At 49.4% G+C, this 27712-nt stretch overlaps 4 protein-coding genes across 4 annotated transcripts; 1 reads left to right on the top strand and 3 right to left on the bottom strand.

Moving 5' to 3' along the window:
* Positions 1 to 799: 799 nt before the first annotated feature.
* Positions 800 to 5742, bottom strand: ENH_00076760 (acyl-CoA dehydrogenase, putative; the record flags this gene model as incomplete). The annotated part of the gene is made up of 8 exons (XM_013582605.1): positions 800 to 1043; positions 1583 to 1901; positions 2860 to 2955; positions 3951 to 4020; positions 4269 to 4460; positions 4854 to 4966; positions 5138 to 5342; positions 5533 to 5742. The coding sequence occupies 8 exons, from the start codon at positions 5740 to 5742 to the stop codon at positions 800 to 802; spliced, it is 1449 nt and encodes a 482-aa protein (XP_013438059.1).
* Positions 5743 to 7690: 1948 nt separating this feature from the next.
* Positions 7691 to 9408, bottom strand: ENH_00076750 (hypothetical protein, conserved; the record flags this gene model as incomplete). Its single annotated transcript, XM_013582604.1, has 3 exons — positions 7691 to 8216; positions 8518 to 8784; positions 8993 to 9408. 3 exons carry the CDS (start codon positions 9406 to 9408, stop codon positions 7691 to 7693), a joined length of 1209 nt encoding a protein of 402 aa, XP_013438058.1.
* An 860-nt stretch (positions 9409 to 10268) lies between these two features.
* Positions 10269 to 14939, top strand: ENH_00076740 (tRNA (guanine-N1)-methyltransferase domain containing protein, putative; the record flags this gene model as incomplete). Its single annotated transcript, XM_013582603.1, has 13 exons — positions 10269 to 11294; positions 11367 to 11970; positions 11997 to 12311; positions 12533 to 12597; positions 12805 to 12882; positions 13040 to 13108; positions 13225 to 13308; positions 13517 to 13594; positions 13761 to 13829; positions 13960 to 14019; positions 14160 to 14326; positions 14555 to 14712; positions 14848 to 14939. 13 exons carry the CDS (start codon positions 10269 to 10271, stop codon positions 14937 to 14939), a joined length of 2865 nt encoding a protein of 954 aa, XP_013438057.1.
* A 541-nt stretch (positions 14940 to 15480) lies between these two features.
* Positions 15481 to 25932, bottom strand: ENH_00076730 (myosin G, putative; the record flags this gene model as incomplete). The annotated part of the gene is made up of 28 exons (XM_013582602.1): positions 15481 to 15526; positions 15941 to 16036; positions 16173 to 16414; positions 16691 to 16871; positions 17002 to 17150; positions 17590 to 17703; positions 17923 to 18531; positions 18631 to 18979; positions 19274 to 19406; positions 19617 to 19724; positions 19833 to 19923; positions 20066 to 20257; positions 20476 to 20574; positions 20738 to 20843; positions 21121 to 21243; positions 21338 to 21547; positions 21712 to 21818; positions 21935 to 22080; positions 22496 to 22713; positions 22885 to 22996; positions 23105 to 23333; positions 23482 to 23664; positions 23799 to 23885; positions 24145 to 24281; positions 24541 to 24735; positions 24864 to 25094; positions 25276 to 25563; positions 25746 to 25932. The coding sequence occupies 28 exons, from the start codon at positions 25930 to 25932 to the stop codon at positions 15481 to 15483; spliced, it is 4968 nt and encodes a 1655-aa protein (XP_013438056.1).
* Between the last annotated feature and the right edge of the window lie 1780 nt (positions 25933 to 27712).

Below are 27712 nucleotides of genomic sequence, written 5' to 3'. Positions count from 1 at the left end.
AGTCCAGGCTTCCGGCACTGTGGGGAAGGCAACAACGCTACAGTACGCTGTTGGCTACCGACAGCTTTTTCACTACAGCTTTTTCACGACAGCTTTTTCACTAGTGTGCTGCATGTTCAGAGCTGCTGGATCCTACACACCTTGAGAAAGTTTAGAGGAACATAATTGTAAACTGTGGCAAACCTCTGGACAGATACAGAAATGTCGTCACGCCGTGTTGAACTGCCACAGAAAGCGACAGTGCGAAAATCTACGAGCAGGCTACAAAAGGGGACCATTCCTCTCGGTGAGGCCATTCTGCTTCTTTGTTTATCAAGTGTTATCTTCACGTCCTCCTGCGGCTAGCCGTTGCTCAAATGTAACTCTTCAAAATGTTTGAGGAGTTTTCTGTAAAAAACGGAGGCGGCCTAGAAGTGAGGGTTTCGCTGCTCGTTCCACCAGTTCAAAAATTGAAGATGGCGCAGTGCCCCGGCATACCAGAGGAGCAATCTGCCTCTTGTTTTGCAAAGGCGGGCCCATACACGAATTGAAAGCTGGAATTCGCGACAGCATCGATGCAAAATTACACGAAGGCAAATGGCCAATTGCTGCAACGGATAGACCTCAACAGAAGGACCTTTTGTGCGATAGTTGCCGTCTCATACGATCTTGTGCCGCTTCGGAGAGAAATGAATGACTACTCCGGCATCCTGAGGTAATAGCAAGAGGAAGAGAGCCAGAATAAATTCAAAGGGATACAATCTAAGGAAAGCCATACATCTGTAACAAGGAGGTGAAATACCCTGACTCCCGAAAAGGCTTAGCCCTCACCTTCGGCTCCGAACTCATCGTCAATACTCGGAGCTTCCTGCTTAAAACAATTGGCCATGTAGATAAGCTTTTTAACCATCCCAATGCCGTACTCCCCTATGCCGCCACCCTGCGGCCCACCTAGCCGGTGGCCTTGACCGCCAAATACTCCCGTAAAAAGTTCGCTTGGTGCTGAGCTGAGAGTCTTGGGATTGTTCTCTGAGGTGTTTCCACTACTTTGAGGCAGGAGGCAACTGAAAAAAAGGGCAGAGCATCATGATTAAAGAACAGGCGAGTCAGCGTGTCTGAGTGCAAGGAACTGCGAGCCCGACAAGCTGAGCCTGTGCATATCAATGCGCAGTATGTATGCAACTAACATACGACAAGGCGAATATACAGGAAAGAAGAGGTAGCTAAGAAGCGGCAAAACACAATTATCCGGGTCCACTACAGTTACAAGCCAGTCCCAACAGTAATATTCAAGCAAGACGTGGATGCGAGCAGCCAACCATTACTAGAGGGCGCGTTTTACTTTTCAATAGTCAAAAAATAAACACTTTTCGGAAAATGTACGCTTGAAAAGCCTGCAGTGAGCAATTGAACTAGAGAGCACAACATTATCCGAGCCTTCAGAGGGGTCGTTCCGCTACTACTGTGTAAAATAAAAATTAGAACATCACCAGCTAAACTGCTGCGTGAACCTTGCTCATGCGTGAGGACTCTCCTGTGAGAATAATTCCTTAGATACAGAAGAAAACGCACAGCAAAGCTGAGAACCTCTGCTGAGCCTTACCCTAGCCACTGGCCGTATCTGCTCGCGCGATTAATATGAGGAGGAATTCCTTTGCCGACAATGGACTTGAGAAGGGCGTCGCTAAAGTGGTTGCAGTTGTTTCGTATGAGGTCGTAAGAGCTGCCAGGAAAGGATTTCTGCAGGCTTGAGATGACTTTGTGGAGCTCAGGAACCGACAAATTGCAGGCGCCCATATGTAAGCTGTATTCGTACGTCCCATCCAGAAAGCTGTGGATGCCGTCAATACGAGGATTGTGTTCAGAGCACATCACTCCGGAATCCTCCCCGAAACTGTACTCTAGCTCCCCAATTTGCACGCCTGATAGAACACAACCCAAAGACAAATGAGATAGACTAGCAAAATTTCTGCATTGCGCTACTTCTGTACTGCAGCATGATGTGGACGAGTTCGGCACCTACACATCACTTGTGCCGGTTGTATTATCGTATGACCAGTGCAGGTGAGAAACACCAACAACAAATGGGGGAATTGCACGAGGGGCCTCCATAAAGCTTCTTTGCCACAACAAAGAGCCCTTCCTCCCTAATAAAATCAGAGCTTCACGCTAGGCCAGCTGTAGCGGAATGAGCTCTAATTCGATGAGGCACCAAGATTCAGGGTCGCGGAGAGTTAAGGGCGGCAAGCTGGGAAATCCCGTAGAAAATGCAACAGCCAGGATACAAATAAGACCCTTGAATTTAAGCAGGTCCTTACTCGTGTGGTAGAGACCACAAGGGGAGCACCAATCGGGTGAGCCGTGTATTTTGTAGATGTTCAGGAACACCTCAGGCCCTGGCATCCTGTTGACGAAATAGAACTAAGGGTGAGACCCAAAAGTTTGAGATGACAGAAAAAATGATATAAAGAAGAAAACAATTATGCATGCACAACAGATGGCTCATCATAGTGTATAAACTCCACTGATGGTCCATTGTCGTGTGTCCCACCGCTGGGCCGCCAATTTGTCGATGGGCTCCAATCTCTCAAACTTTAGTGATGCCATATAAACAGTTCTATAAGGGTTCCACAAATAATCTGCCTTTTAATAGGATATGATCATGTTAAATGAAATATATGCTGAAACAAAGCGTGACAATCAGCGGTTATTATCAGAATTGCATACTACATGCCAGTAGCGCGGCATAGACCTGCGCATGCCAGCATCCTCGTCGTGTCATGACGACCGCCACTTATGAATGCCACAACTAAGGCGGTTTTTTGCTTTCTTAATTTAAGCTGATATGAAAATGAGGGCGGTAATGACAGAAGGGCCTATATTTGAGGCCAGCTCTTGCCGCCGTGTGGTGAAAGCAGGAAGGGTCCCTTCCACTGAGCGCATTCAGGTAAGAATACGGAAGCCCTTCACGGCGGTCTGAGTATTATTATTGGCACAGAGTGTTAAAACCGCAAGTCCTTCAAGGTTGAGCAATGGACAGGAATGGCCCTGCCTAGTGTTTCTCAGGCGTCACCTGGCTCTATCTATAACGTTTGCAACACACCAAGAATTACTAGCCATATCCACGAAGTCGTAAAAGCGGAAAAGGCTGCATATACAAACTTATGTAGACTTGAAAAATTGTAAATTCATGTCTCACTAGCGTGCACCCAACCTACGGTTACACCTAGAAGTCGGTGCTCGCTGGGCATAGCAACGGGACTGCAGTTATAACCCAAAGTTCTGCAGCTGAAAGCAAGATGCGTTGTATTGATAGAAATGAAGTAATGAAGTATCACGGCCTCCCAGAGCTTCTCAAGGGAAGCATGGTAGCAGGCCAGAAGCCTCCTCTCATGGGGCCACCTGCGCCTCCTTCTTGCAGTCGCGTGCGACTTTGAGTAGCTCAATAAGGAATCAATGGTGCGAAAGCTCCACAGTATTGTAGTAGTGGCTGCTGATGATGCATTTATCCTTCGACTCTGCTGTCCTCTTGCCTTCATGCGAGGGCCTCAATCCAGCCTCTGCAAATTGAGATGCTAGTGGATACTTTCTTCACCAGTGTACTCTGTTGAATGACTAAATACTGAAATACTCAAAAAACTCCCCCAAATACATCGTGTGGGACAGAACGCAAAAAATATGACTGCTTTCACAGGAGCACTAAACAGTACAGAGCCTATGATTTCTATCCTGCTGTTGCACTTCATGCTGACATCGAGGAAAATCGTTCAGCACTATATGTCTTGTCAGATATAGCTTAAAGAGCAGGACTTGTACGCCAAGGTAGCGCTCGAAATATGATAAATAAAAGTTTTCAAGCAATGGGTCCTCCTTCCTGGACGGCCCACTGTACCCAGTGTACAGAAGACAGAACTGCCGGTGTGAGTCATTGGGTACTGTCGTACCTACGAATGATAATCAAGTAAATGCGCTTATGCCGGTAGCTGCACGTCCAGCTATGAGCATATTTATATCGTACGTTCCTTCGTAAGTGTACATAGCCTATGAACAAACGTAGAGTGAGCAGAGGCAGGCAGAACAGTGCCACAGGCTAATAAGTCACCCAGTACCTCTGTCATGGCAGGGCATTGCAGCGAGTGAGGCTGCAAGCGGACCCCGGCAAGTAAAAAGTTCAGAAACGGCTACGTCTATGGCTCGACTCTGGCCTTAGTGTGTTTGTGTGTGCACGCACCAAACAATCGGGCCTTTGGTCAAACACTCAACGGTCCTGGCCGCTAGCATTTACATACCTCTATATCTGCTAAGGCCTTGGCTGCGCCGTTCTCGAGCAGTATACCATTTCCACCCATCACCTCTCGACAGAGCTGTGTTCCCTCTCTTGCTAGTCGAGATGTTGTGGCCTTCACAAGAGCCACAAGAGCCATCGAGTTCCGACCCTCGTCCATCCGTCTCGCCATATTAATAGACAACGCGACGCAACCCTGCATGAATATCATGCAAATCTCAGCAGCCATGCTGTACATCACTTCTTAACACGTTGGTAAAAGTAGGAACAGTTCTGAAGCGATTCATATTGTCAAAATAAGAAATTGCAGAAACATGAAAATTGGGAGGCATGCACATTAATCAAATGCATAATTGAGCTTGTGGATATCCTACCATGTGCACTGCCTGTGCACTACGTAAACATAATGAATGGTGACTGTAATAAGCAATGATGCCGCACAGAGTGTGGACATCGTTGCATTGGGCGTGGCGGAATTGTCTTGAGAGCAACAAGTTGCACTGGTTGCACTTTCAATAGTTGTATTTACAATTTAGTGAAATAGAGCTAGATGCTTTGCTTGTGAAAACGTGCTTGCTGCGCCGCTCACGTGAGCGAGCCCTATGGCTCTCATAAGCCTTTCCTGCACGAGTTGGAAGCCCGTCAAAGGCCTTCCGAACTGCTGTCTTGAACTACAATACTGCAGAGCTGCATCGTATGCTCCTGCGTGCATTCAACAGTAATCGCCGGCCAGCCTTACAGCACCACTGTTGAACCAGTGCTGTCACTGTTCTTCTGTTGCTGCCCATTGCCCCTCGTGGCATAATTGAAATGAGCTTAGAGGGGAAGCAAGTAGTGCCCGCTACGGCCGACATTCAGTCAAAATGGACTTACCCATCAGTAGTCCCGAGCAAGCAGCTGCAACCAGGGCCCGTGAGGACTCAAGTACAAGTTTGGTGTTGCCCGTAAATCCGCCAGGCTTCATTTTATGTGAATCAGGAACAAAGCAATCACTCAGCCAGATGTCGGCGTTCTCTACACTCCGGAGGCATGCTTTCTCTTTTATTGCAGCAGTTTTGAAGCCGCTAAAGCTCTTTTCCTTAAGATCAAAAGAACAAAATGACAGAAACCGGGTCAGTAGTTATTTAGAAGGAGAGCGTTTCAGGATGCATCCACGTGCAGGCTGCTACACTAATGCACAAGTTGCCCAAACGTGAAATTATCACTGCCTTCCAAGTGAAACTCTGAATACAGGATCATGTTCAGCAAGTTTCGCAAACGACACATACCACGAGAAAGCCTTCGATCTTTCCCGTGTCTAGATCTCTCGCCCACACAACCGCCACATCACAAATAGTTGCATTGCCAATCCACCGTTTCCTTCCATTTAAAATGTAGCCACCTTCAGTCCGTTTTGCTGTGGTTTCCAAGCCCCCAGCGTCGCTTCCGTGTCCAGGTTCAGTCAAGGCAAAACAGCCGATCTTTTCCCAGCGGGCCATCTGTGCCACAGGTGCAGCTCAACTCGGGGCAACTATCCATACAACTGATTTTTTATATTCGTGTTCCGTGTATGGGGACTGCAGGAACCAAACGTGATGCAGACAATGCATGTGAATAAAGAGATGAAGCACAGCAGCGGGGAGGGTGGGAGCCTGCCTGGGGGAGCCAATGCTGTTGCTGCTTTCGGGTCCCTGCTACAGCAATAGAGCGCATAGCTAGCCCCGAATGCACAACAGCAAACGTAGCCAAAGATGCATCCACTCTCGCCATCTCCATCACTGCCAAAGTAGCCTCCGTGTTTGTCAAACCTGCGCAGCCTACGCAGCAACAGTGGAAAACGAGGAACGCCCAACATGCAATACTAAAGGTGCACGCTGGGTGTTAAAACTAAAGCTACGCATGACAGAACAATTAGGTGGAAATCCAGCAAGAAAAAATTAAAACAAACAAAGAATCCGGAAGGCCAGCGGGGGATCTTCAGACACCAGCCAGTGGGAAGGCTGGGTATGGCTCACCAAACCCCTTAATTTGTAGCCCTGCAGGTCCCATGTCTTTACACGCTTGAATGAAGCGCTTCTCGAATGTAGATGAATGCCACAGCTTAGCAGCAATGGGACGGATCTGCTTCTCACAGACGTTTCGTATATGTTGTCGCAGCTGTTCCTCGCGGGCAGACAAGTCCTTATTGATCTCCAGAAATGATATGCCATCCAACACTGAACCGGCAAGGCGCAAGCGCACATGAATTTTTCGACACGTCGTCTAGATACACAGTCCAATGCTGTAACCACCACATCAGCAAATGCTTCCATGGCCAGCTCTTGGTCACTTTACGGACGCTGCGCTGCTTCATCAATAACACCAAGAAAAACGCCACTAACGCCTTCGCGTCAACGCATTCCCTGTGCGCATTCTAATTGTATGAAATTCTGGTCCTTTTGCATTTATTCAAGCGCTTTCTTGAAGGGGTTTCAAAGAGGGAGTGCAGCGGAAGCCCATAAAACTAACGGGTTTCTTAGACATGTCTCACACTTGTGCGGTCCTACGGCAGCCTGAACGCCAGAGGCTTCTTGTGACTTTACTGCAGGTCCCATTCTCTTTTATATGTTGGGCAGGAAATTGGAATAAAGACCTTAAGCCCAAAGTTGACGGCTGCGTTGAACTGCGTGTCTTGAGAAGCAGACGGTGCCAACACGTCGCCAGGGAAGCTTCCGGTATTGATGCCTATTTCTCCAAATTAAGTGCGATTTAAAAAAGTATATTGTAAAAACTAAACAACAAGAGTTTTCGCCGGGTTTAAGAGTGAAAGTGAAATGCCCGCTCACCTGGCCTAAGCCAGCCGACGGGACCAGTGGTCACCGGGTGGTGCCCGTGAAAACGTAGCAGGCTTGCGCAGCCACGCCAGTGAACCCAACTTCGCTAAATATATTGCCACATTTCAGACTTAAGAATTAATTTCAACGATAAACGGCGGCTAGTCCTACATCAACGCAGACACTATTATACTGGACTTATTCGGATTGTCCCCCCACTGTTGCCAGCTCCAGTCGCTTCATTAGTATTGGATAAAATGAATAATTTGGTTCGTTTAGCCAAAGCCACCCCCCCACCAAACTAAATGCTCCTTGCCGACACTACTCCCGCCTCCTTCACTCTCCGTTCTCGCCACCTCATGCTACACTCCACTCACTGCAACCAGAAGCACTTCCCTTCTACACCAGCGAGTCAGGCGAAATTCAATCTGAAGACTCTTACGCAAGAATAAAGTGCGTTCCGACAGAAACTTCCACTACATAATCGTTGGTTCCCCTCCAGAACTAAGACCTGTTCTCTCCGTGTTATCAGCCAAGCAGCAAAATATACTTTAAAGAAGCCGACAAGGCTAAGGGAGCCAAGAGCAGTTCATGATCATGTTAGACAAAGGCTGGCCAAGTAGGCAGCAGGCATTCAGTGCCTCGATTTGTGTTTCTTTTCTTTTTTGTCCTTGGTGATTGACTTCTTGACTACTTTGCTTGCATTGTCTTTCCCCTCTTTTACTGCAGCGCCACTCTTTATCTTGCGATCACCTTTAACTTTGTGGACTACTGCCGACGCCTTTTCCTTTCCCGTTTTTGTTTTTTCACCTTCGCCTCTCTTCGGCTCTGCATTGTTGGCAGGCGGCGCTGTAGTCCTGTAGTACTCTGCGGCCTCCGCGTACTTGGGATGCAGGTAAATTGGCAGGGCAGGTGTATTGGTGGCTTGAATATGAATAGTTGTGATCGTATTTTTCCACTTATGATTCATTTGGAAGAAATCTGACACCCCCTTGATGGCTGCCACTGCATTTTCGTAAAGATGGTCAGGGTTACTCAAGGCCCTGCCAATGCGAATAGCAACGGAAGGGCCTCGTTTAATCACCAGCGCTGTGCTGCGCAGCGCTCTCCCCACTTCTCTTTCCAGTGTGGTCGACCCAACGCGAATGGGAAGCGGTAGTCTGTTCACACAGGACACGAAAAGAAAACTGTAAAACCAGCTGTTTTCTAGAACAACCCACTTGTCTCACTCCCCATACCGCCAATTGCTTGACAGGTAACTAGAGCCGGATATGTTCTACTGCTATAGCTGCGCAACAGAAGTGCAACGCCAAAACTAAACATGCACATTACGCCAACTTTATGACCGCTGCTGCTGCAAGTAAACTAACATACACAACCTCAAGCACAGCAGATAGCTGTAGTTCCCAACAACAGAAGCAGGCGCACGCATCACTTGACTCAAACTGTGCATTTATTTACTTGTTGGCTGCGAAGAACACCTTGCCAAGACTGCTGTACGCTTTCTCCTTGATTCTGGTGTCGACAATGAACAGGTCGTACGCAGCGCAGAGAGCCCTGCGGTCTGCGAACTGTGGAAACTTCTTCGGCAGTTTTTTGTAAGAAATAACTTTTGAAACCGAGGACAAGGATGGGAGAGAGGCGACGAGGTCCTTCCACTTGCGCTGGGGGTCGCGTACTATCAGGCATACTTCACTGTTTGAACCCAAAGGGCTGTGGGGCAACTCACTAAACACACGATAGCAGACACACAAAAAGAAATCGCATAATGCAAGCAGTACATGCTCACGTGAATGAATACCTGTTTGTTAGAATAGTGCTAAATGCATTAGGAATCATCATCATCAAAAGAGTCCCAAGTGAAGCTGCAAAACCTTTTCCAATTCAGGCTGCTATGATTTGATGTCAAAAGAAGACTTCGGAAATCGAAACTCACATCAGATGGGGATAGATCCGTTGCGTGACAGGTATATTCTGCGTAGAGAACATCAAACTAACTGTGGGACCGCTGTTCATGGCAAGTAGATCTTGCACTTCTTCTTTCTCCTGAAGCTTTTGCACATGCCGGCATAGTGCTTTCACCGCCTTTTCCAAAGCCTGGCAGTCCACAACGCCGCCACTCCCTATTTTGATTACGTTGGGCGCGGAGGCTGCCGGTGCTTGTGGGGGGGCCTTGGCTTTTTCGGCAGTGGTATGTGTGCTCTTAGCCTTCTTCCGAGGTTGGGAAGGAGATGGAAGTGACTCGGGTGCACTAGAAATTCGCTTTGCCTTGTGTTTTCCCTCAGGTGTATCAACAGGAAGTGGCTTCGCCGCTGCAGCGATCCCGTTCTTCCTCTTCTTCACCTTAATCATTGTCAATTCGTTACTAAAGAAGCAACCAAACAATCGGCAATCTCCCGTCTATGCTCGCCAACCGTGACCGGTCCTTCTGGGGCCGCTAAGGCGCCCAAGTTTGCCCGGGTGCTACTGCAATGCGGACTTCGTCTTTTGCCCTTCTGCTATATGGCCAGCTAGAACAACAAATGAGTGAAGCTAGACATGTTTAGCTAACATTAATCGCAAGTTAGATTACGGACCGCATGCAATGCGGGGTGGGGTTTCAGCTGGGCGGGCAGCCCCAAGCCGATAGTCAGAACGGAAAAGCTCGGTTGAGTCGCTTTCCAACTATATAAAAGAATGTGAAAAAAGGATCCCGCTGCTTTTTTCATTACTTTGCATCGGCTCAGGGGATCGACGTTTGCACCCCACGTTGCTCTCCAGTCCGTTGACAACCGTCTTTTGCTCAGTTACTAGTAATCTGGGCGTTCGTGTTTGCATGCGACCAGCGTATCGGAGTGTCTGTCTCGTGTTTCTCTTTTCACTTTTTTTCTTTTTTTCTGTTTTCAAGCTTCCTTTTTCCTTTTCCCGAAAGAGCGGCGAGCCACCCTTAACAGGGCTAGCGTAGTACTGGCCCTCAACAGCAGCTATTGCAGTGTTTCACCCAACTCAGGGGCTCTATTATTTGCTTTTGATTGCCTTCTTCGTTGGTAGTTTTGCTCTGCTGCAAGAGGCCGAATCTGGGGCTTAGCAAGGCAGTCCGCATGGCCGCTCCGTCTCACGCATTCTAGCTTGTCTTACTCTCGTCTCTTCGTGGTACACTTGAGAACTGCAGCACCCCTGCTGTCCCTTCTGGACCACTGGCCACTTCAGGCATGAACTGAATAAGCAAGGAAATGCTGCCGCTCTCTCTCACCTCCGAACTGCTCAGCGACACCCAAAGCCTCGACCAGCTCTTTCCTGTCAGGGGAGCCCCCTGTGAGGCAGCAACACACGAAGGGGGACCCGGATGGCAACCGCCACATCAGGAGGAAAGGGAAGCGGAGGAGGAGAGAGAGGGGGACCAACGGGCAGCAGCAACAGCAGCAGCGGCTGCGGCAGCAGCACTTGTGGACTCACCGGCAACAGCAGACACACCGAATTGTCCCCAAACAGAGGAGGGGGCTCCACCCCACAAGAAGTTAGCGACGTCCCAGTCGTCTCCGTCCTGCGCCAGAGCCAATGCTCAGCAGCAGCAGCAGCAGCAGCAGCAACAGCAACAACAACAACAGAAACAACAGCAGCAAGCGAAGAGTACGGCCCCCCGGGCGCCTCCACAGAACCCTTCAGATCTGCCACCTCTGCTGCCGCTGCCCCCCAACCCTCTGCTGCATTATGGCGCCCTGAATCAGCAGCAGCACCTACAGCAGCAGCAGCCGGTGTGCGGCAGCACGAGCAAGGGCGAGGTGCCTTTGCCGCCGCTGCTGGAGACGCTGAAGGCCCAGCCAGTGCTCTCGGCCACGACTGCTGCGGCTGCGACGGAAGGGGTTCCACTGAGTCCTGGCCGAGGTCGGCTGCTGCCCCGTGCTGCAGCAGCACAAGCAGCGAGCAAAAAGCCGTCTCTCATGGGCCCTGCGCCGAAGCACCTCATGGGGCTGCCGAAGCCTCCCCCAGCTCCCCCAACGACACCGCCCCCTCCGCCCCTGCTGCCCAGGGCAATTCCGCAGCAGCAGGGGCTGCTGGGGTCTTTGCCGCCGCTGCTGCCCACGCCAATGAGGCCGTGCGTGCCTGCGCCCCCGCCGCCGCCGCCTCCCCCGCCAGAACCGGCAGTCCCCGCAGTCCCGCCCGTCCCGGCAGTGCCGCCGGTGCCGGCAGTGCCAGCAGTGCCGGCAGTACCCGCAGTGCCGCCAGTGCCCACTGTGCCGCCAGTGCCCGCTATGCCGACAGTGCCGGCGGTGCCGGCAGTGCCGGCAGTGCCGGCGGTGCCGGCAGTGCCGGCAGTGCCGGCGGTGCAGACGGTGCCGGCAGTGCCGGCAGTACCGGCAGTGCCGGCAGTACCGGCAGTGCCGGTTGTTGCGAAGCCCCCGCAGACGCCGCCTGCGAAGCAGCCCTTGATGTCGTGGCCTCCGCCCACACCGGAGCAACAGCAGCAGCAGTTGCTCCTGCAGCAGCAGCAGGAACCCACTGCAGCAGCGGTTGCAGCTGTGGCAGCAGCTGCGGCAGCCACAGGTGCACATATCCCGCAGCAAGCAGCAGCGGCAATGCAGCTGCAGAGCTCCATGTGGGAGGTTGCTGCTGCACAGCAGCAGCAACAGCAGCAGCAACAGCTGTTGCTGCTGCACGGCAGCAGCATCTGGCCGACAGCAGCAAGTGGTGCTTACATGGACCCCATGATGCAGACTACTTGCTATCATCCGCTCCTACAACAGCAGCAGCAGCAGCAGCATCTGTGGTACGCAGCATCCCCTGCGCAGCAGCAAATGCAGGAGCAGCTGCAGCAGCAGATGCAGCTAAGGCAGCAGCTTCAGCTTCAACAGCAGCAGGACCCGGCAGCAGCTGCAGCAGCTGCAGCAGCACTGGAGGCATGGAACGGGGCCTGCCTAGATCCAAGAAAGACGACCTAGCACTGACTGATGTTGCTGCAGCCGCGACAGGGGCTGCAGCAGCAGCAGAAGGGGGGCTGAATGCACAGCAGGCGCGCCAACCACAGGAGCAGCTGCAGCAACAGGCGCCTGAGCAGGAGCATCAGCAGCGGGAGAAGCAGGAGGAGCAACAGGAACGGGGGGAGGGGTACCAGGAGCAGCGTGAAGAGCATGAGCAGCGGCGACTTCCTCGATCTCAGAAGAAGCTGCTCACGCGCGAAAATTATCGTCAAAAGAAGAGACAACAACGGCCGGAGGAGAGAAGAAAACGACGGAAGAAAAGAAACGAGCAAGTATTTGAAGGGCTTGTTTCTAGTGGTGAGATTGTTACCTCCATGATCACAAAAAGTGCGAGAGTAAATCAAAGAGACTGCGACTGAAAGAGACTGCGACTACAGCAGTAGTGTCAGCAGGAACGAAGGCAGTAAATAGATTTGGAGACCCTTAACTGGTTGGAGGCACCGCCAACTGTAGAGACAAGTGAATAGAATCTACACGAAATAGTTCAGTGTTGGTGGGTACTGTTTTATTTTCCGCAGAGGATAAATCGGCCGCTATGAAGGCCCATAAGGAACGGCTGCAAAAGGAGAAAGAAGCATTCCAGGTGGGTAGTTGAGGCCTCAACGGGGAACTGTAGACAGCCGCGCGCATTTGGGTAGTGATATTTTAGACCAGTGTGAGACTATGACTGAACGCGTGGATCCAAGGATAGGGTAGGGAAACAGCACCTTTGTTTTGGTAGGCGTGCCTTTCTGACGCTACTGGAGAATATCTTGGTACTGCAGCTGTTGCTACGTCATGGAATGTCCAGGTGCATCTAGAGGAGTGCATGAAGAATGGAGTTCGGATTTGCTTCAATTGTTCGTTTGATTCAACAATGCAAGACAAAGTGAGCTGGTGGTGGGGTTATCGCTGGCGGAGCTATCGCCTGGCCACTGCTGCTGTTGGTGCAGAGCCATGAACAGTGAAGGAGGACTAGGAAGGAGACACCAGATGCAAGAAATGCATATTGTCTTTGCTTCTGCTTTTGCTGCCGATATTTTTAGGAAATCCGGAGCCTCGCCAAGCAGCTGTTTCTGAGCTATCACCACGTGAAGAGGGCGAAGGACACAAAGGTGCGGTTGTCAGTAGGTTTTTCTGTATTTTTATCATGCTTACCTGCACAAAAAATGTATTTGAGCTACTCCCATGCTGCTGCCGCCTTTATGATGCTGTTTCTGCTGCTGCACAGATTCAACTTCATTTTTCTTCCTTCGTTGAAGGCAGTCCATGCCGTGTTGCATGCGAGAACCTCTTCGCTGGGAGCTCCTGGCTGGTAAGTGCACTGGATCTTTTCACCGTTGCTGGTATTGCTACTATTATTGCTGCTGAGAGGATAGTGATGCGGATGCGTGCTTGCCAGATGATGCCTTTCGTGCGGGGCGGAGCACACTGTGATTAGATGTTTGTTACTGTCGAGAAGGTTGCTCTGCGCTTGGATTTGGGTGCAAGTTTGGGGCTTACGTTTACTGCTTGTTGTTCAGGTGCACAGACACGAGGAACCCTACTGGCAGTGTTTTTCCCCTGATGAAATAGTTGTCCTTTCGCCGGATGCTTCCGAGGTCAGCTTACTACAAAACAGATGGAACACCTTCAAGTATTAGGTTTAGAGTTTGGTGTTATTGAGCAATAGGGCTCATGAGGAATTGTGTTGGGCTTGATTTAGATGCAACTCCCATTGTTTCAAAAGCTAGCGGCTTACGGTCCAAAACTTGTGGCATTTTGCAGGAGTTGTTGGATGTCGACCCCTCAAAGGTTTTCGTTATTGGGGGTTTAGTAGACAGAACTATCAGCAAAGTGAGAGAATATCTTTTTCTTTACCACAGCAGCAACACCAGAAGCAATAGCACCAACAGTAGCGTCATTAAGACGCACAAGCAGTTCCAGCAGCGCAAAAGGAGCAAAGCTGTGCCGATGTTTGTTTCAGGGCTTGAGCTTTTCACAGGCAGAAGAGCTCGGTCTGACGTGCCGGAAGCTACCGTTCAAGGTCTGTGAACACTGAAGCTCCCGTCCTTAAGCCGTTTCCGTTGCTTAGACGGTGTAAATGCATCTCTCAAGTTTTGGTTTTTCGCTTGGAATGGCTTCGCATGTATTTTTAGTCGCATTTTTGCCTATGCGTTAACTCAGACGTTTCTGCCTGGGAAACAGCGGGTGGTGTTGAACGTAAACTCTGTGCTGGAAGCTTTGATGCTTTTCCTGAAAAACAGAAACTGGGGAGAAGCTCTCGCGGCTGTGCTTCCAAATCGCATGCAAGGGTCCTTCGGTCGAAAACAACAAAGAATATTAAAGAAACGGTAGCGTTCATGCATGCGTAAATTTGCAAACGTGCATAAGAAAGAGGGACACTAAAGTTGTACAAGTACTCGCAACTGCATGACTGCGCGTTTATTTTAGGTTTTGGTTTCCGCGCGCACAGCGGCTGCGCAGTAGTTGGCAGGCCAACTGCAGTTGAACAACTGATGCACCGTTTTTGGATACTCGTTTAGCGTTTGCTTTGTGCGTGCGCATGCTTTTTATTTCAGAGCAAGGGTGGAGGAACTCTCAAGGATTGACGCAGCTTTCGCGGCTGCTCAAGTGGCGAGGAGAGCGCGGGAGTCTCAGTGGTGTTGTGGGAGAGGCATGGCAGAGAAAGTAGTAGGGGAGTGTGAAGATGCGTTTGAATCGGGATTTGGAATTGAAGGCAAGCGAACTTTGGGGAGAAATATAAAGAAATTGTTATGATAGCGTGACAGAATGAACAAACGAGCTAAGGAGCAGCTACATGGGGTGGAAGGGGCACCTGATGCGGTTTTTTGTTTGAGTGCTGTCGCTGCAGCTCTCGAATTCGCAGCATCTGACACGCGTGCAAACGGCGCGCCTGAAGACGCTGTGCTGCCTGCATGTGAAGCGAATCCTTTGCTGACTTAACGGTTGGTTTTGGAATCAAGTGAAGAGATCTGAGGAGTTATGTTCACTTCCCGAAAGCTCCGGCAACGGGGATTTTGAGATGACAAGATAAATTCTTATGCAACAAATATGCAGCAGAGCGATTTTTGGCTCCTTTTAGTTTGGTTGGTGCGGCCGCTTGAGGCTAGTTTCGGGTGCGGCATTTTTGTGCCGCGCACAGCTTCATGCGAAACGTAAGAAACAGTGACAGGGCGGCAGGTGCGTCTGGCTTTCACAGCTGCGCATGTGTAAACTTGTTTGAAACTAGTGCTGCCGGGCTCACCATGTGGTCCACAAATAAACGGAAGAAAGATTGTGAAGTGTTTATGCACAAACACGACGGGTTGTCAAGGTTTAATGTGAGGGTAGATTATTTGCAAGTACTGCAGCAGATACCGCGCATCTGCCTGCATTCACACCAGGAACAGAAAGTTCAAAATTCGTCAGTATTACTTGCTAGAAGCTGAGGCAGTTTCCTTAGATACAGGTGCAGGGGACAGGAATCTACACATGTTCAATGTGGTTAGCCAGACATATGGAGAACAGGTAAAGACACGAAATCTGCATACCTGCGTCACAAATGCGCACAATCGAGGTCCCTGCTGGTCGCTTTTTATGAACAGGATCAATAGATCTGGTAGTGACCCCTGACAATCAACTGCGAATGCCCCTGTCAGCTGCGGCGCAGGATAGACGAAGAGCATAGCAAAATACAGTGCAGTGAATATCTTTTTGGGAAGGAGTTCACGGTTGTTCTTTATCGAGGGAAAACCCATTACACGGACACGCAAATGGTGTCCTTCCTGTGATTTTGGCCAAAATGCGCGTAGCGTACATGCGTTTTTAATGGAACAAGTTGCTTACACGCAACTGGGGGAGACCACGCTTGAGTGCGAAGTAGAATGCGCTGCTCAGTGGAAATGCTTGTTAATTAAAAAACAAGGCTTGTACGGACACGCTAGAGCGAATGCGGGTGTTGATACCTCCTCTGGAAGAGAGCTGATGCTTTTATCGTGAAAGGCGGCAGCGAGGCCTTGGATTTGACGTTGCGCTGGTTCATCTTCACAAAGTTCAGCGGCCTGCAGGACGAGTCGGCTTTCACCAAATCCAATCCAGCACTTCCCCGCGAGACTGACCACCCTTTTTTTCTTCTGAATATCGCCTGAGTTGTTGTTAAAGCCCTTTTGCATCCTTCCGCCCCAACGGTGTGCGCACGGGCACAGTAGCCTCGGCAACCTCGAGGCTCCTCTGTTGTCTGCTCGCATCAATAGTGTATGCAAGCTGTTGTCGATAAGGTCCTGGATGGTGCGCCGAGCCTCTTTAAAGGCGTCTGATTCTTCACTCGGCAAACTGCAGCCAGCTGCCGCAGCAATAGCTGCAAAAACTTCAGGGAAGGATTCGATATGACAAAGCTTCAGCTCAAATGGATCGCAGAGGAAAAACGAACCGCCGAACACCTAACGCAACACAATGGTAGAGATATGAGGAAACAGACAACGAAGCATGGCTGCACATCAACAGGTGCTTGTATGTGCATACTCGTCGGTGCTTCATATGCCTATGCTTCTTTGCGTCCATGTCAATTTATTATAATGCGAAGCTGTTGCATGCTTCACTACGCGTAAAAGTATAAGCCACTACAAAGGGAAGACAAGCAATCCCGTGGCCTATACATAACACGCATAACGTGCCTTTAGCTTCTTCATTGTCGAGAAAAGGCTATTCATCTTGACAAGTTCTCCTTCGTCCGGCTCCAGATCCTGCGCGTACTGTTCAAACAGAGCCACCCATCGATGTGGCGGTAGATTCCCCTGAAGCCTCACAGGAATGTGCTCGGCAACAGTCAGCCACTTAGCTCCTCCTCGTACAGTGCTCCGATTTTGCGCTGACGCCTTCAACCACCAAATTTTTGCCCTGATCAGGCGTAAGAGCATAAGGGACGCGAACAAGCACACCTAAAGCAATTAGGGACCGGCAGCCCTGCCCATCACAAGAACAAATTTCTACCGATTGGAGCCAACACCATATTCGATTATAGCCTCACGCAATCTCTGCAACAAGCTCGGGAGGCTCTTCGAGAGGGTAATACATGTAGTCAGCTACAGCTTGTTGGCACGTTAGGCGACTGTGCGCGGGATGGGGCACAATGTTCTCCCGTAAACGTAAATATGGTCTCCTGAACATCAGCTTCACCTGAAATTGTTGAAAATGTCCCACAGCAACGTGACACAGATACAAGCAAATTTACTTAAAGACCAAGCAACAAAGGCATTCACTCACTTTCACCAGTGTGTGGTGAAAGTGAGTGTTTGTCCATCCACTTTCAACAGACACTGGATGGATAAATCCACGTAGGAACACTGTCTATTCGCACCTGTCGGCTAGCGTTTTCCACGAGGGGTAGCACTGGTTCTTCTTGAGGTAACAGTCTGTAGCAAGGCGTTGTCTCAATTCCAGAGCGGCATGGTTTTAGCAAATAGTTTGGTAGGAGCTCAGCGATTGCCTGTTGACCCAATGAATTTTAGGAAGCAAACCGAGTACCGCTTCGTTTGATGCACTGTCGCATTTTGTACAAATATGCAGTTTTCTTCACTGGCTGGAGCCAAAACTGTGGATTATTCTCCACTCTCACCCATTCGTCACTGTTGTGAATGCTCAGGGAAGACGCAGTGCTGCGGCACAAAGATTCGGCGGTTGCTTGTAGTCCCAGAGGCACCCGTCTCCGAGAGCCGTCAGCAAGAAAGATCTAAAGGCAGCAAAAACAAGGTCAAGCTGAAAGTCGTGTACTTGTGTTTTGACGACTGGGCCTACTCTCGTAACTTCAGTACAGTGCCCATGCAGCCGCTCGTATTTCGCTCGTGCAATGGGTGACGTGTACTCTTCGTGTAGCACGCAACTTACTGATGATGCCTATTGTGAAACGGCTATTATTGACGCATACAAAAGGCAAGCACAGTCACATAACTATTATTCTTGCCTGGAATTCGAAAATCGACTTGCGCGGCATTTTGGCGCTTTCTTCGTGTCGATTTGCAGCATTGTTTTCCTCGAGCGCCCGAAGTCCCCTAGCGCATATGCTTTGCAGCTCTGTGTCATAAATGGCGCCTGCAGCAGCTGTTGGTGCTTGCATGAAGCTTCTATGTTTGCTGTCTCCATCAAGTACAGAATGCCCACCGATCGGTGCGAAGCTCGTGCCCAAGTACACTTCCAGAGCTTGCCTCACGTATCTTTCTAGCGCAGGAGAAGGAGGGCAATGCTCGCAGAGCGTTGCAAGAAAACCGAACCCCTTTAAGACGCTTCTATTGTTGGTATTCCTCCTCAACTGCTTTAGCAGCTGTACATACATTTCATCTCGCAGAGGTTCACAAGCTGTGGCTGTCTTAATGAGTTCCATTGAGTAATTGTGCCCCACAGAAAATCTGTCCCCCATGAGGCACTGCAGCTTGCGAAATATTGCAAGGCCGTCCTTTTTTAACGGGTCTGGCAGCTCAAGCAAAGGCTCCGTTAGGACATCACTCTGAAAGGAGAGAAGCGCCTCCCTTTGCAGCATGAGACGAGCCACTTTAGACGCACTCTGCATAAGAAACAGCGCCCGGCGCAGCTGCACTAAACCTGTCTCTCCTTGCGGCTGTGTAGATGCTCGTTGGAGTCCTTGTCTAAAAGCTTTACTTACTTTTGTCTTTTTAATTTCAATATTTATTGCCAAGTCTGGGTAGGTATCCAAGGAATATAGCCCAGCTGGGTCGTCATGCTGTGGGGTGCTGATTTCAGGCTCCGCCACTGCATTTTTTGTAGCTTCAGCAGCTTGAAGAATTTCCGCGTTGATTCCAGGGGTTACAAGCGCTTGATTGATCAGGTTAGAGAGGCGAGTAACGTCTGCACTTGAGACACTCCCCCAAGAAAAAAGAATGACACACTCTTTCAGTTCACATTCGAGCCAATGACGATCCGCTAGATTGCGCAGTTGCTGCTCGGCCACCAGCACTTCACGTTGGCCTGAAGATATGCCAGCCTCACTGGCCCTGCGACGCAACAAGCCTTCTGGTTCTGTCATATGCGCATTGCTTACCCCCAAAAGAATTTCACCCTGTTAAAGCTGTGGAATAATTTCGCTAGGGTAACTTGGCAAGCTAGCCGGCTCTGACTGATTCTTTAGGTGAGCAAGTACCAACATCCATTGTGCGGTTGCTAGGACTTAAGCTTTTAATAATAATTTAAAGCTTGACAGTGTTGTACTTTTGAGTCTACTCGTCGCCTACAACGGTCAACTATGGTGGCATCAACCAGCGAAAAGCGGCAGAAAAGTCAAGGCCTACCTTGACAGCAGGAATTCCAGTGTCTTAGCATCACATTGTGTTGTTGCACGTGTAAGTTCACTCAGATATTTGTGCATATAGTCTCTCTGAGATGCCCCTTCTGATGCAAGGCGCTCATTTGCGGAGGCAGGCACTGCGAGAGCCACAGCCGCAGGAGCACAGGCACAAGCAGCAGCAAACTCACGACTATCAATACCCAAGACAGTGCTTCGCCGCCATTTGTTAGGCTGTTTCCCTGAAAACGCTACTGCTTGAATAATAGCACAGACTGCTGCTATATGCTGTCCGTCAGTGTCCCCTAATCCACTGAAAGATGCAGCCAGTAACTGCGCATCTCTCAGACCTTGAAAAAGAGAGTAGTAGCCGTCATCTTCGCTGTCGCTGTCGCTCCACTCGGACGCACTTGGCGACTCGTCCCGTGGGCGAGCCTTGATTGGCCTTCCCGTTTTTTCTGCACAGCCAGTAACACTTACTTCCAGGTGAATTCATAACCGCTGCTGCAGTGCACACATGCAAATGAAGGCGAAATTAATCAAGAGCAAGGAACAAAATAGCGTACTCTCAAGTTTTGACGAGTCTTTCGAATACGTCAATGAATTGATTGCAACAACGCTCTTCCGCTTGTCTGCGGCAACGCAGGTTTCTACTGTCTGCGGGCAGGCTCCAAACCACAACACAATGAGCGCTCCGTTATGGCATGCTGCCGCATATACAGAAGAAACCTGCAGCACTCACTGGTCTTTGCATCCCTGGCCAACAAGAGCGCATTAGGACTCGCTTGTAGAGTCTTACTTGTCTGAGGATTTCTTGTTGCAAAGTGCGGGCAGACTTCATCTTCTGGAGCTCTTGTGCTTTCGTGAGCGAAGTCTCCAACTCGGCTTGGGCTTGCTCATTTTTGTAGTCTTCATTTGATGAAGCGGTAAGCAATTTTTGTGCACAGTTGACCAACTCACTTAGTTCGGTTAGACGGAACGCTTCCGCTGTCTGAAAACAGAATGAGAAACTAGTACAGCTTCAAAGGCAGATACACGCCTGGCATGTAGTAATGAAAAAAAAAACAGCACATCAAACCCAGTATGAAGAGGCAATCCACATGAGCTCTAATGGGATGAAATATTTAAACAGGCTCGCAGGCATATTTTGGAAATCCAGAACGATGAAACAGTTAGAAGTCTTGCCTTTAGCTTCTGCCCTTGAGATACGAGCTTCTTTAGCTTAGAGGTGTCGCGGGACTCCAGTGCCGGTGCCAGATCGGCCAAAAGTGCATGCTCCGCCTCCAAGCGGCTAACTACTGCCTCAGCCTAAGACGGAACGAAGCGCAACTGCGACGATATGTGTCCATATGCAATGCATCTAACAAACTTGCTAGCACTACCTAATAGGCAAACGTTCGTAAGGGACACCTTTACTCAAGCAGCTGTGGACGCTCAGTTTTGTGTCGGGGATGCTGGGATTAGAACACACGCGCTCAGTAGTGGCATTGCTTATGCCCTTGTCCTGAGCTTGGAGCAGCAGATCGGCAACAGGACCGACGTCGTCATTGGCTTCCGCAATCGCGGACTCTAATTTCCTGCATATTTCACATTAAACACACATATCGAATTTCACATACATACACATCGAAGGTAAAACAACCGCAAATTCAGAAATTCCGCATTTCCAAAAATTTGCAAAAGTGAAGTGTCGTCTCTAGGAAACAACCCTATTCTGCAGCAGCCTGCAACGATGATAGGGTTAGTCTACTCATTGTAAGGGGCTTTACGCTTCTACTCAAAACTGTTGACATTGCAAAAGCCAGTGTCAATGATGCCCTTTTTCTGGAGATCGACTGGCACTGGTTGTCTCACAGTGTAACTAGAGCTTCATTGTTCATCTTCGTAAAGGCGCGCTTCGCTTTCGAGAGCACTGGAGGCTCCAACGTCGGCCCTAGGGCTTCGCACTTCGTTATCAATGTATGCAGATCATCTGACCTGAATTATGCGAAAACACCAGAAGTGTAATTACTTTCAGGCGTGCATGCTGTCTGCGAAATTGCTCCCCTCCCAAGTAGTTTGTAGCGCTTACTTCTGCTTTAATCCTTGAGGACTCGGCGCTTCCGAGAAAACTGGAGCTGGAGAAAGGAAAGAGCCTCCCTGCCTTTTCGCTTCCTCCATGGCCACAACAAACACGCGAAGCTGACGGCTCAGCGCAAGCACCTCCGCCACGCGGCGACGGACGAGGAAACCGCGGACATGTTTCTGAATCAAAGTTGCGGGAGCTGCCAAGGAAATACGCCTGAAGTCATTAACAAAAGGGCTCAGAAAATCACATGAAGCATAAGCTAAAAGACTGGAGGCTTAGACACAGCGGAAGGCAAAACTTCCTTGAGTCTACCGGCGAGCTAGGAGCTAGGAAGGATGTATTAAATATAAAGAGTTACGGACTGAGCAACAACTCACCGACTGGATTCAAGGGCGTCCTGCGCCGTATCCTTGCAGAACACTTTCGAGGCGCCAATTAGACACGCTTCAGAAGTAAGACCCATTGTGTTCCTGAGGTGAGCAACCTGCCCGCAAGGAAAACCAGGGAGCCAGTCCATTCATACAGGTAGTGTAACGATGCAGGCGAGTCTGCATTGCCTGTTTACACATGCTCGACGCCTTTGCGCGTTCATTTCCGCACCAGCATTTCTGCTGCATCCTTCGGCTGCATGGCTTTCAGTGATTTTGCTTGCTTGCCCATTAAGATACCATAGCGAGACACAAAGTCTGCATGCAGTAGCCGCAAAGCAAATCCTGCTTTTCGGATCCGCACGGCCTCCATGACACCTGAGCCGCACATTGCAACTGCTTACCAACAAAACCATCAGGTTCACCACCGAGCAATGCCATACTGTACTTTTTAATGCTGAAGTAAGTAGAATGAGCTATTGCAGGACGTCAACTCACCAGAGCAAATGAGTTGGCTCAAAATATCATGTGAGCAAACGCTCAGCGGGGTATGTTGCTTGTTCGGCTTAATGCAACGAACATAGTGCGTGCTGGTCTGCTCTATTCGGCAAATAAGGTCCCTGAGTTGCCTTTTGAACTCGGAAGCTGCATATAACACATATCAGGCAGTTTGTGGTGCACCGGAAAGTGAACGTTGTGGGTCACGGGAAAGGCAAACAGCAACAGTAGCAAAAGAAGCACTAGCAACTGCAATTACGAATATTACGACAGTGACTGAAAAGACGAGACATACCCACAGTGCTTTTGCCTTTCCCTTTGCTGACGTTCTGAGTTGCAGAGGCTTCAGTGACAAGTCGTACCGCCTGGACAAGGATCTCATTTGAGGAGGATAACAGGAGGTTTACTGCGTCTGCTGGCAAAGCATTTTGGTCTTTCTGCAGCCATCCATCTGCATTGTATATGACGTTACCCGCATAGTGACAAACAGTGAACGTCAGCGAGCCGGAGGCCCTGTAAGCAGGATCATTCACGGAAGGCCCCCTCATTTTGGCGCTAGGATCGTGAGTCAATTCTATTCCACGGCCCTCGAACATTTCAATTCACGGGATTCGAAGAAAATAAAGGCTCCTTGTCAATCCTTGCTCAAGGCATTATCCTACTGCTACGGTTTGCTGCACCCACTTGTTTGGGATCAAGCGTTTGTCATTCGCCCTACTCTTGGCTAGCTTCGCAACAAAGCCTTGCTCCGACCCTTTAGGAACAAACAACTCTTCGTCTAGTGTGGCGAAAATCCCTGGGTAAAGTAAGCAGCAGCGCCGAGTTGGCATGCACATGAAAGACTACCCGTGCGGCGTCTTTCATGCCAAGTTCCCAGAATCTGCTTGCGTCAACTTTTACTCACCACCTTTGCCTTCAATCAAATCAAGAACATCAGCGTTGTCGGTGTAAGCCAGCTTCAAGTCGTGAAGCCCTTCCTTCTTGTAATCTGAAATTTCGTTCAAGAAAATATCCTGGTTGAAGTGATGCTGAAGTTTCTCATTGCTAAGGTTAATACAAAGCTGCTCAAAGCCATTATTTTTGAAGCTTTCAAAACCCGCAATGTCCAAAATACCCACAACATTCTTTTCTACCTGCAGAACAGGCAAGATTCACAACCAAAGTACGAAAGCTTTCAGTAGGGCCTTTTTGGATTGTTTGGACCACTAAAAATGTTAAGGGGCTATCTGAACTGTTCGCCGGTTCTTCATCCTCATCTTTTGATAGCAAGTTTTCACGCACTTGGGTTGGTTGCGTCGGCTGCAAGCTTTCGTTCACTCTGGCAATGAGCCACGAAAAAAGGCAGCTGTAAGCCAACTGAGCAAATCCATCTCTCGCTGCAACTGCTTTAGCTGGAGTCAACGCCATTCTAATGACTTCATTCCCAGTTTTCAGTGAGCGCGTTACGAGGATCTCCAGAAGGTTCTGAGCAGTCAAAAGGCACGCAGTCGCTCTTGGAAGCACGCAGAACAAAACTTGCCCATTCTACACCGTAGGCTGCGTAAGGAGCTACAATGTTGCCTTCATGCGAAGCTGATGAGCATTTCTGACAGCCTTACACCTTCAGGAATACCAAGAAGAGCAGCCGCATTGGACAGATTTGCTGCTGTGCTGGGGTCAGCTGTACTACCCTCTTCGCCACCATCCTGGCATGCCAACAACCATATTTCGTTTACTCTTGGTAAGAGTATGGAAAATGTGGTTGTGCGAAGGCAAACCAACAAATTTGATCTGGCTCGATGAAGTAACACTGCTACCACAGGCCCATAGAACACGCGCCAGGGAATGCATTAATGTTACATGAATCAGGCGGACCAGAAACTACAATCCAAACTATTTTCGACAGCGTCTTAACTGAGCAACGTTCCCAGTCAAGGTCAAAGAACTGGGTTTAATCTAACGTACGCTGCGAGGTATGAAGGCAACGTTCCCCAGATGCAGCACAGCTGCAACAACGGAAAAAAGGTCATTTTGCTGTGCAGCCCGGAATCCCAATGTCTGAAGCGCGTGCTTCAGCTCCTCTAAACCTTCAGCGTCTTCGACTGAAAGCGTTTAGCGGCATATCACATGGAACAGCAAAAAAACAGAAAAGCTGTGCCAGTGCGCTGCATGAACAGACAGGACTGTCCAATCAAGAGAATGCCCATGTAACAAGTGAACATGGGAGATCTGCAGAAATTTACAGAAATATATATGGTATAAGGCAAACCTTTCACAAGTAGAGGGAGAGAGCTACGACGTGCGTGTCGAACTGTCTACTATGTAACGCCGTATCCGTGTACATGCTGCTGGTGGACGTACTCGTTTTGCTGGGTAGATAGGGCTGCAAATACTTGAAGATGGCCGGATCCGTGCCTAGCTGATATTGACCCTGAAGTCCCTTTAAACTGTCCTTGAGTCCCTCTAGTATTTGGTAAAACACGTGATAGTTGCGCTCACCCTCGGCATGCCCAACAACACGTGGGACCTCGAGAAGGTAAGATGTTATTCGCGCACCTAATATGTGAAAAGAAACAATGATTTTACAGTGGCCAATGTTCGAATAAAAATAGCATGGATAATATAAGCAATCGTGGGGATGCATTAATGGAGATCACGCCTCACAGTCCCACTGCTAGACTGACCTGTAACTGTGTATTTTTCACTGAATATCACTTCGATCCACTTGCCGAACCGGCTGCTGTTTGGGTTCCGGCTCGTACTGGCGTTGCCAAAGGCTTCCAGAACAGGATTTGCCTCAAGGACCCGTTGCTGGATCGTGCCTGCCTCAGGTTCTTCCCTGCAGCCCGCATCACTTCCCCCCGCAACTGCGAGAAACTGTAAAATTAACTTCGTCGTCTCCGTCTTTCCTGCCCCTGTCGCATGTGAAGCATGCAAAAATTAGCATCTGTCACTTCTACAAGCCGCCCTTCTGTCGAAAATTATAGTGCAAGCTAGGGGGCTAGACATCAGTACACATCGTGGCTTGTTGCTTGATGGGACAAAAGAAGAGCGACAGCTGTAAGGCAACTCTGCATTCTCGGCATTCAATCGCACCAGATTCCCCCGTGATCAACGCTGCTTGCGGCTTCCCCTCTTCGCTCAGGTTCTGCAAGGCCGCCGCAGATACTTGGTATATGTGCGGCTGCAGAGTATACGGGTCGGGACAGAGCATGTACTGAGAAATGGTGGTTTCTCCATAGAGTGGAAGGTACTCGAATGGGTTCAAAGAAAGCACAATGCGCCCAACATTAGTGTAGATCTGCCTTTCCTTATAACGCTGTCGCAAGGTCTGCAACAGGGACGCCTCGGTCACATCTGAAAGGTCGCATATGTTGTCCAGGCCTAAAGACTCGCAAGTGGCATACACGGAGAAAGAGTAAAAGCTTTGCATTACCTGAAGCCTCAAAGACCGGGTTTTGAGCTTGAAAACCGTCGTACAAACGCGTTTACAATGAGGCTCGTCGGACGCGCAACAGGGGTCTTTCTTTTATAGGAAGCACATGCCTTGTGTTCAGATGTGTTACCTTGAAGCCCCTTTGGGTCTACTATTGGTTTAACCCTTGGCCTATCTTCTGCTTTAGGCGTGAAAACAAGATTGTTTGGATCTGTCTCCGAATCAAATGCCTTCCAAAGCTTGTAACTTTGCCCATCGACTTCCACTGCGACGCCCCAAACTTCTGTAGGGTGAGGTACCCAAAATTGCTGAGACATATTTCCTACCGTCACTTCAGAGTCTGATCGGCTTTGGGGTTGGCCTGCAAAGCAGTGCCTGCCCAAAACGTGGCCGCCTGCAAGAGCAATTGATTATATTATCACAAGATGATCAAGCCAGGCATCCAATAAGGCCAGACCTTGCAATGTGGAACTCCAGGAATAGCCTGGAATTTTTATCTCACAAACAGAATTGCCAGGCTTGCAACTCGTTCATTTGTGAGCCGCTTCAGTTCCAAAGACGTCACTGACAGGCCTCTTCGTCGTCCGCAGCCGAGGTAGCTTCGGAGTGTGATTACGGCGCGATTAGGTTTGCTTCCAATTTGTTTCCTAGATGTTCCTTTGGAGAGGGTGGAAGCTCGTAGCCCCACAATATCACTTGATCGCTCCGCGTTGGAGAGCATAGCCGCGCAGGCGCATGTTAAGGCCTAACTAAGGCGTCACCTTTCCATCACCAAACAGAGTACTGACTCTCGGCGAATCACTTTGTAAATATCGCCTCTTCTTTGCAATAAGTGTTAGTAGGGACAGAGACAAGCACACTGGAAAACTACCACAAATAATGGGAAGGTCTTGCATTACACAGCACTGCTTAATATTATGAAGGCCTCAGCGGATTATTTGTCCAAATTCGCCTAATAATTTGAAACAGAAATTAAAAATATGCCAAGGAAAAACTACCAGTTTCCTTCTCTCACAAAGTGGACTTGACCCGCTACTCTCACCGCTGCCCATTGGTCTGGGGCTGAAGGCGGGCCTGCTGTTCACTGTCGGAAATGGCAGATGTTCTGCCAAGTTTTAGCCTCTGCTCTATCAGCATGAATGCTAATACACTTTTTCATAGCTAACGCAATAATATTTGCCCGTGCATGGCTTAGACTGCCCTGCTGCTTTTGAGTCAGTAAGGGGGCACCGGCGCAGGAGGTCACTCGACCAACTTTGCTGGCATGGAGAATTCTTGTCCCATTACGTAGTAGAACAAGACTCTTAATCACTTCCTTGAATCTACAGAAGAGCAATGAAAAAAGATACTTGTTGTTTTTGCATCGCACCAGGTGCCTCTGAATGCCAATTGTTGAGCAAACAGGCTAGCGAAGACCTTCAAAGCCGTGGCCCCGTCTTCCCTTCACCGTAATCTAGTAGCTTGCATGCCTTTGTTTTATAGATCGCTTAGGAGGGCTGCTTAGTGTAGGCGCTAGTGGTCCCCTCGTGGGGAGTTCAACTGGCGACCTGGTCCACTGTGTAAAACGTGTTGCGAGGAACCTACTCTCTGTGCAGGACTATAACGCTAGTCTGCACTGCCTCGCCAAACTCAGGGATCCCCACTTAAATAGGTCAGCGGTAGCCTCAACTGCTACACCAAGAGGCTGCAATATCCTCAGCCAAGCAAGTGACAGTAACGCCCACTGTAGCTAGCTGAAATTAATCATAATAAGCTGTACGCCTACTGCAGCAAAGAGGAATCTACCAGGCGCAAAGCAGCCTTTGACAGGCCGGTCTTTCGTTGCACGGGAAACAGCTGCATTGAACCACACCATAGTTACACACCACAAGGGTAGATACTCTCAAGTGGCACGCAACTAGTGGTAACTTTGCTGTGAGTTCCATCTGTGAAATGCTAATTGAGCGGCCTACAATCTCCGTTTCCAGCAAAGAAGCCGCAAGTTTAATCTTCCCCACTAATCTGCCTCACTTCTACGCTTGAAAATTTCGTCACAATCTAATAATTTTCAAGTCCTACGAGAGCAGTGGTGAAGATATAAATGTAGATGCATGCTAC

This window comes from Eimeria necatrix, genomic scaffold, assembly GCF_000499385.1.
Source record: "Eimeria necatrix Houghton genomic scaffold, Enh_scaff7, whole genome shotgun sequence".
In the NCBI taxonomy this organism is placed as follows: Eukaryota; Apicomplexa; class Conoidasida; order Eucoccidiorida; family Eimeriidae; genus Eimeria; species Eimeria necatrix.
This window is presented reverse-complemented; position numbering and strand designations above follow the sequence as displayed.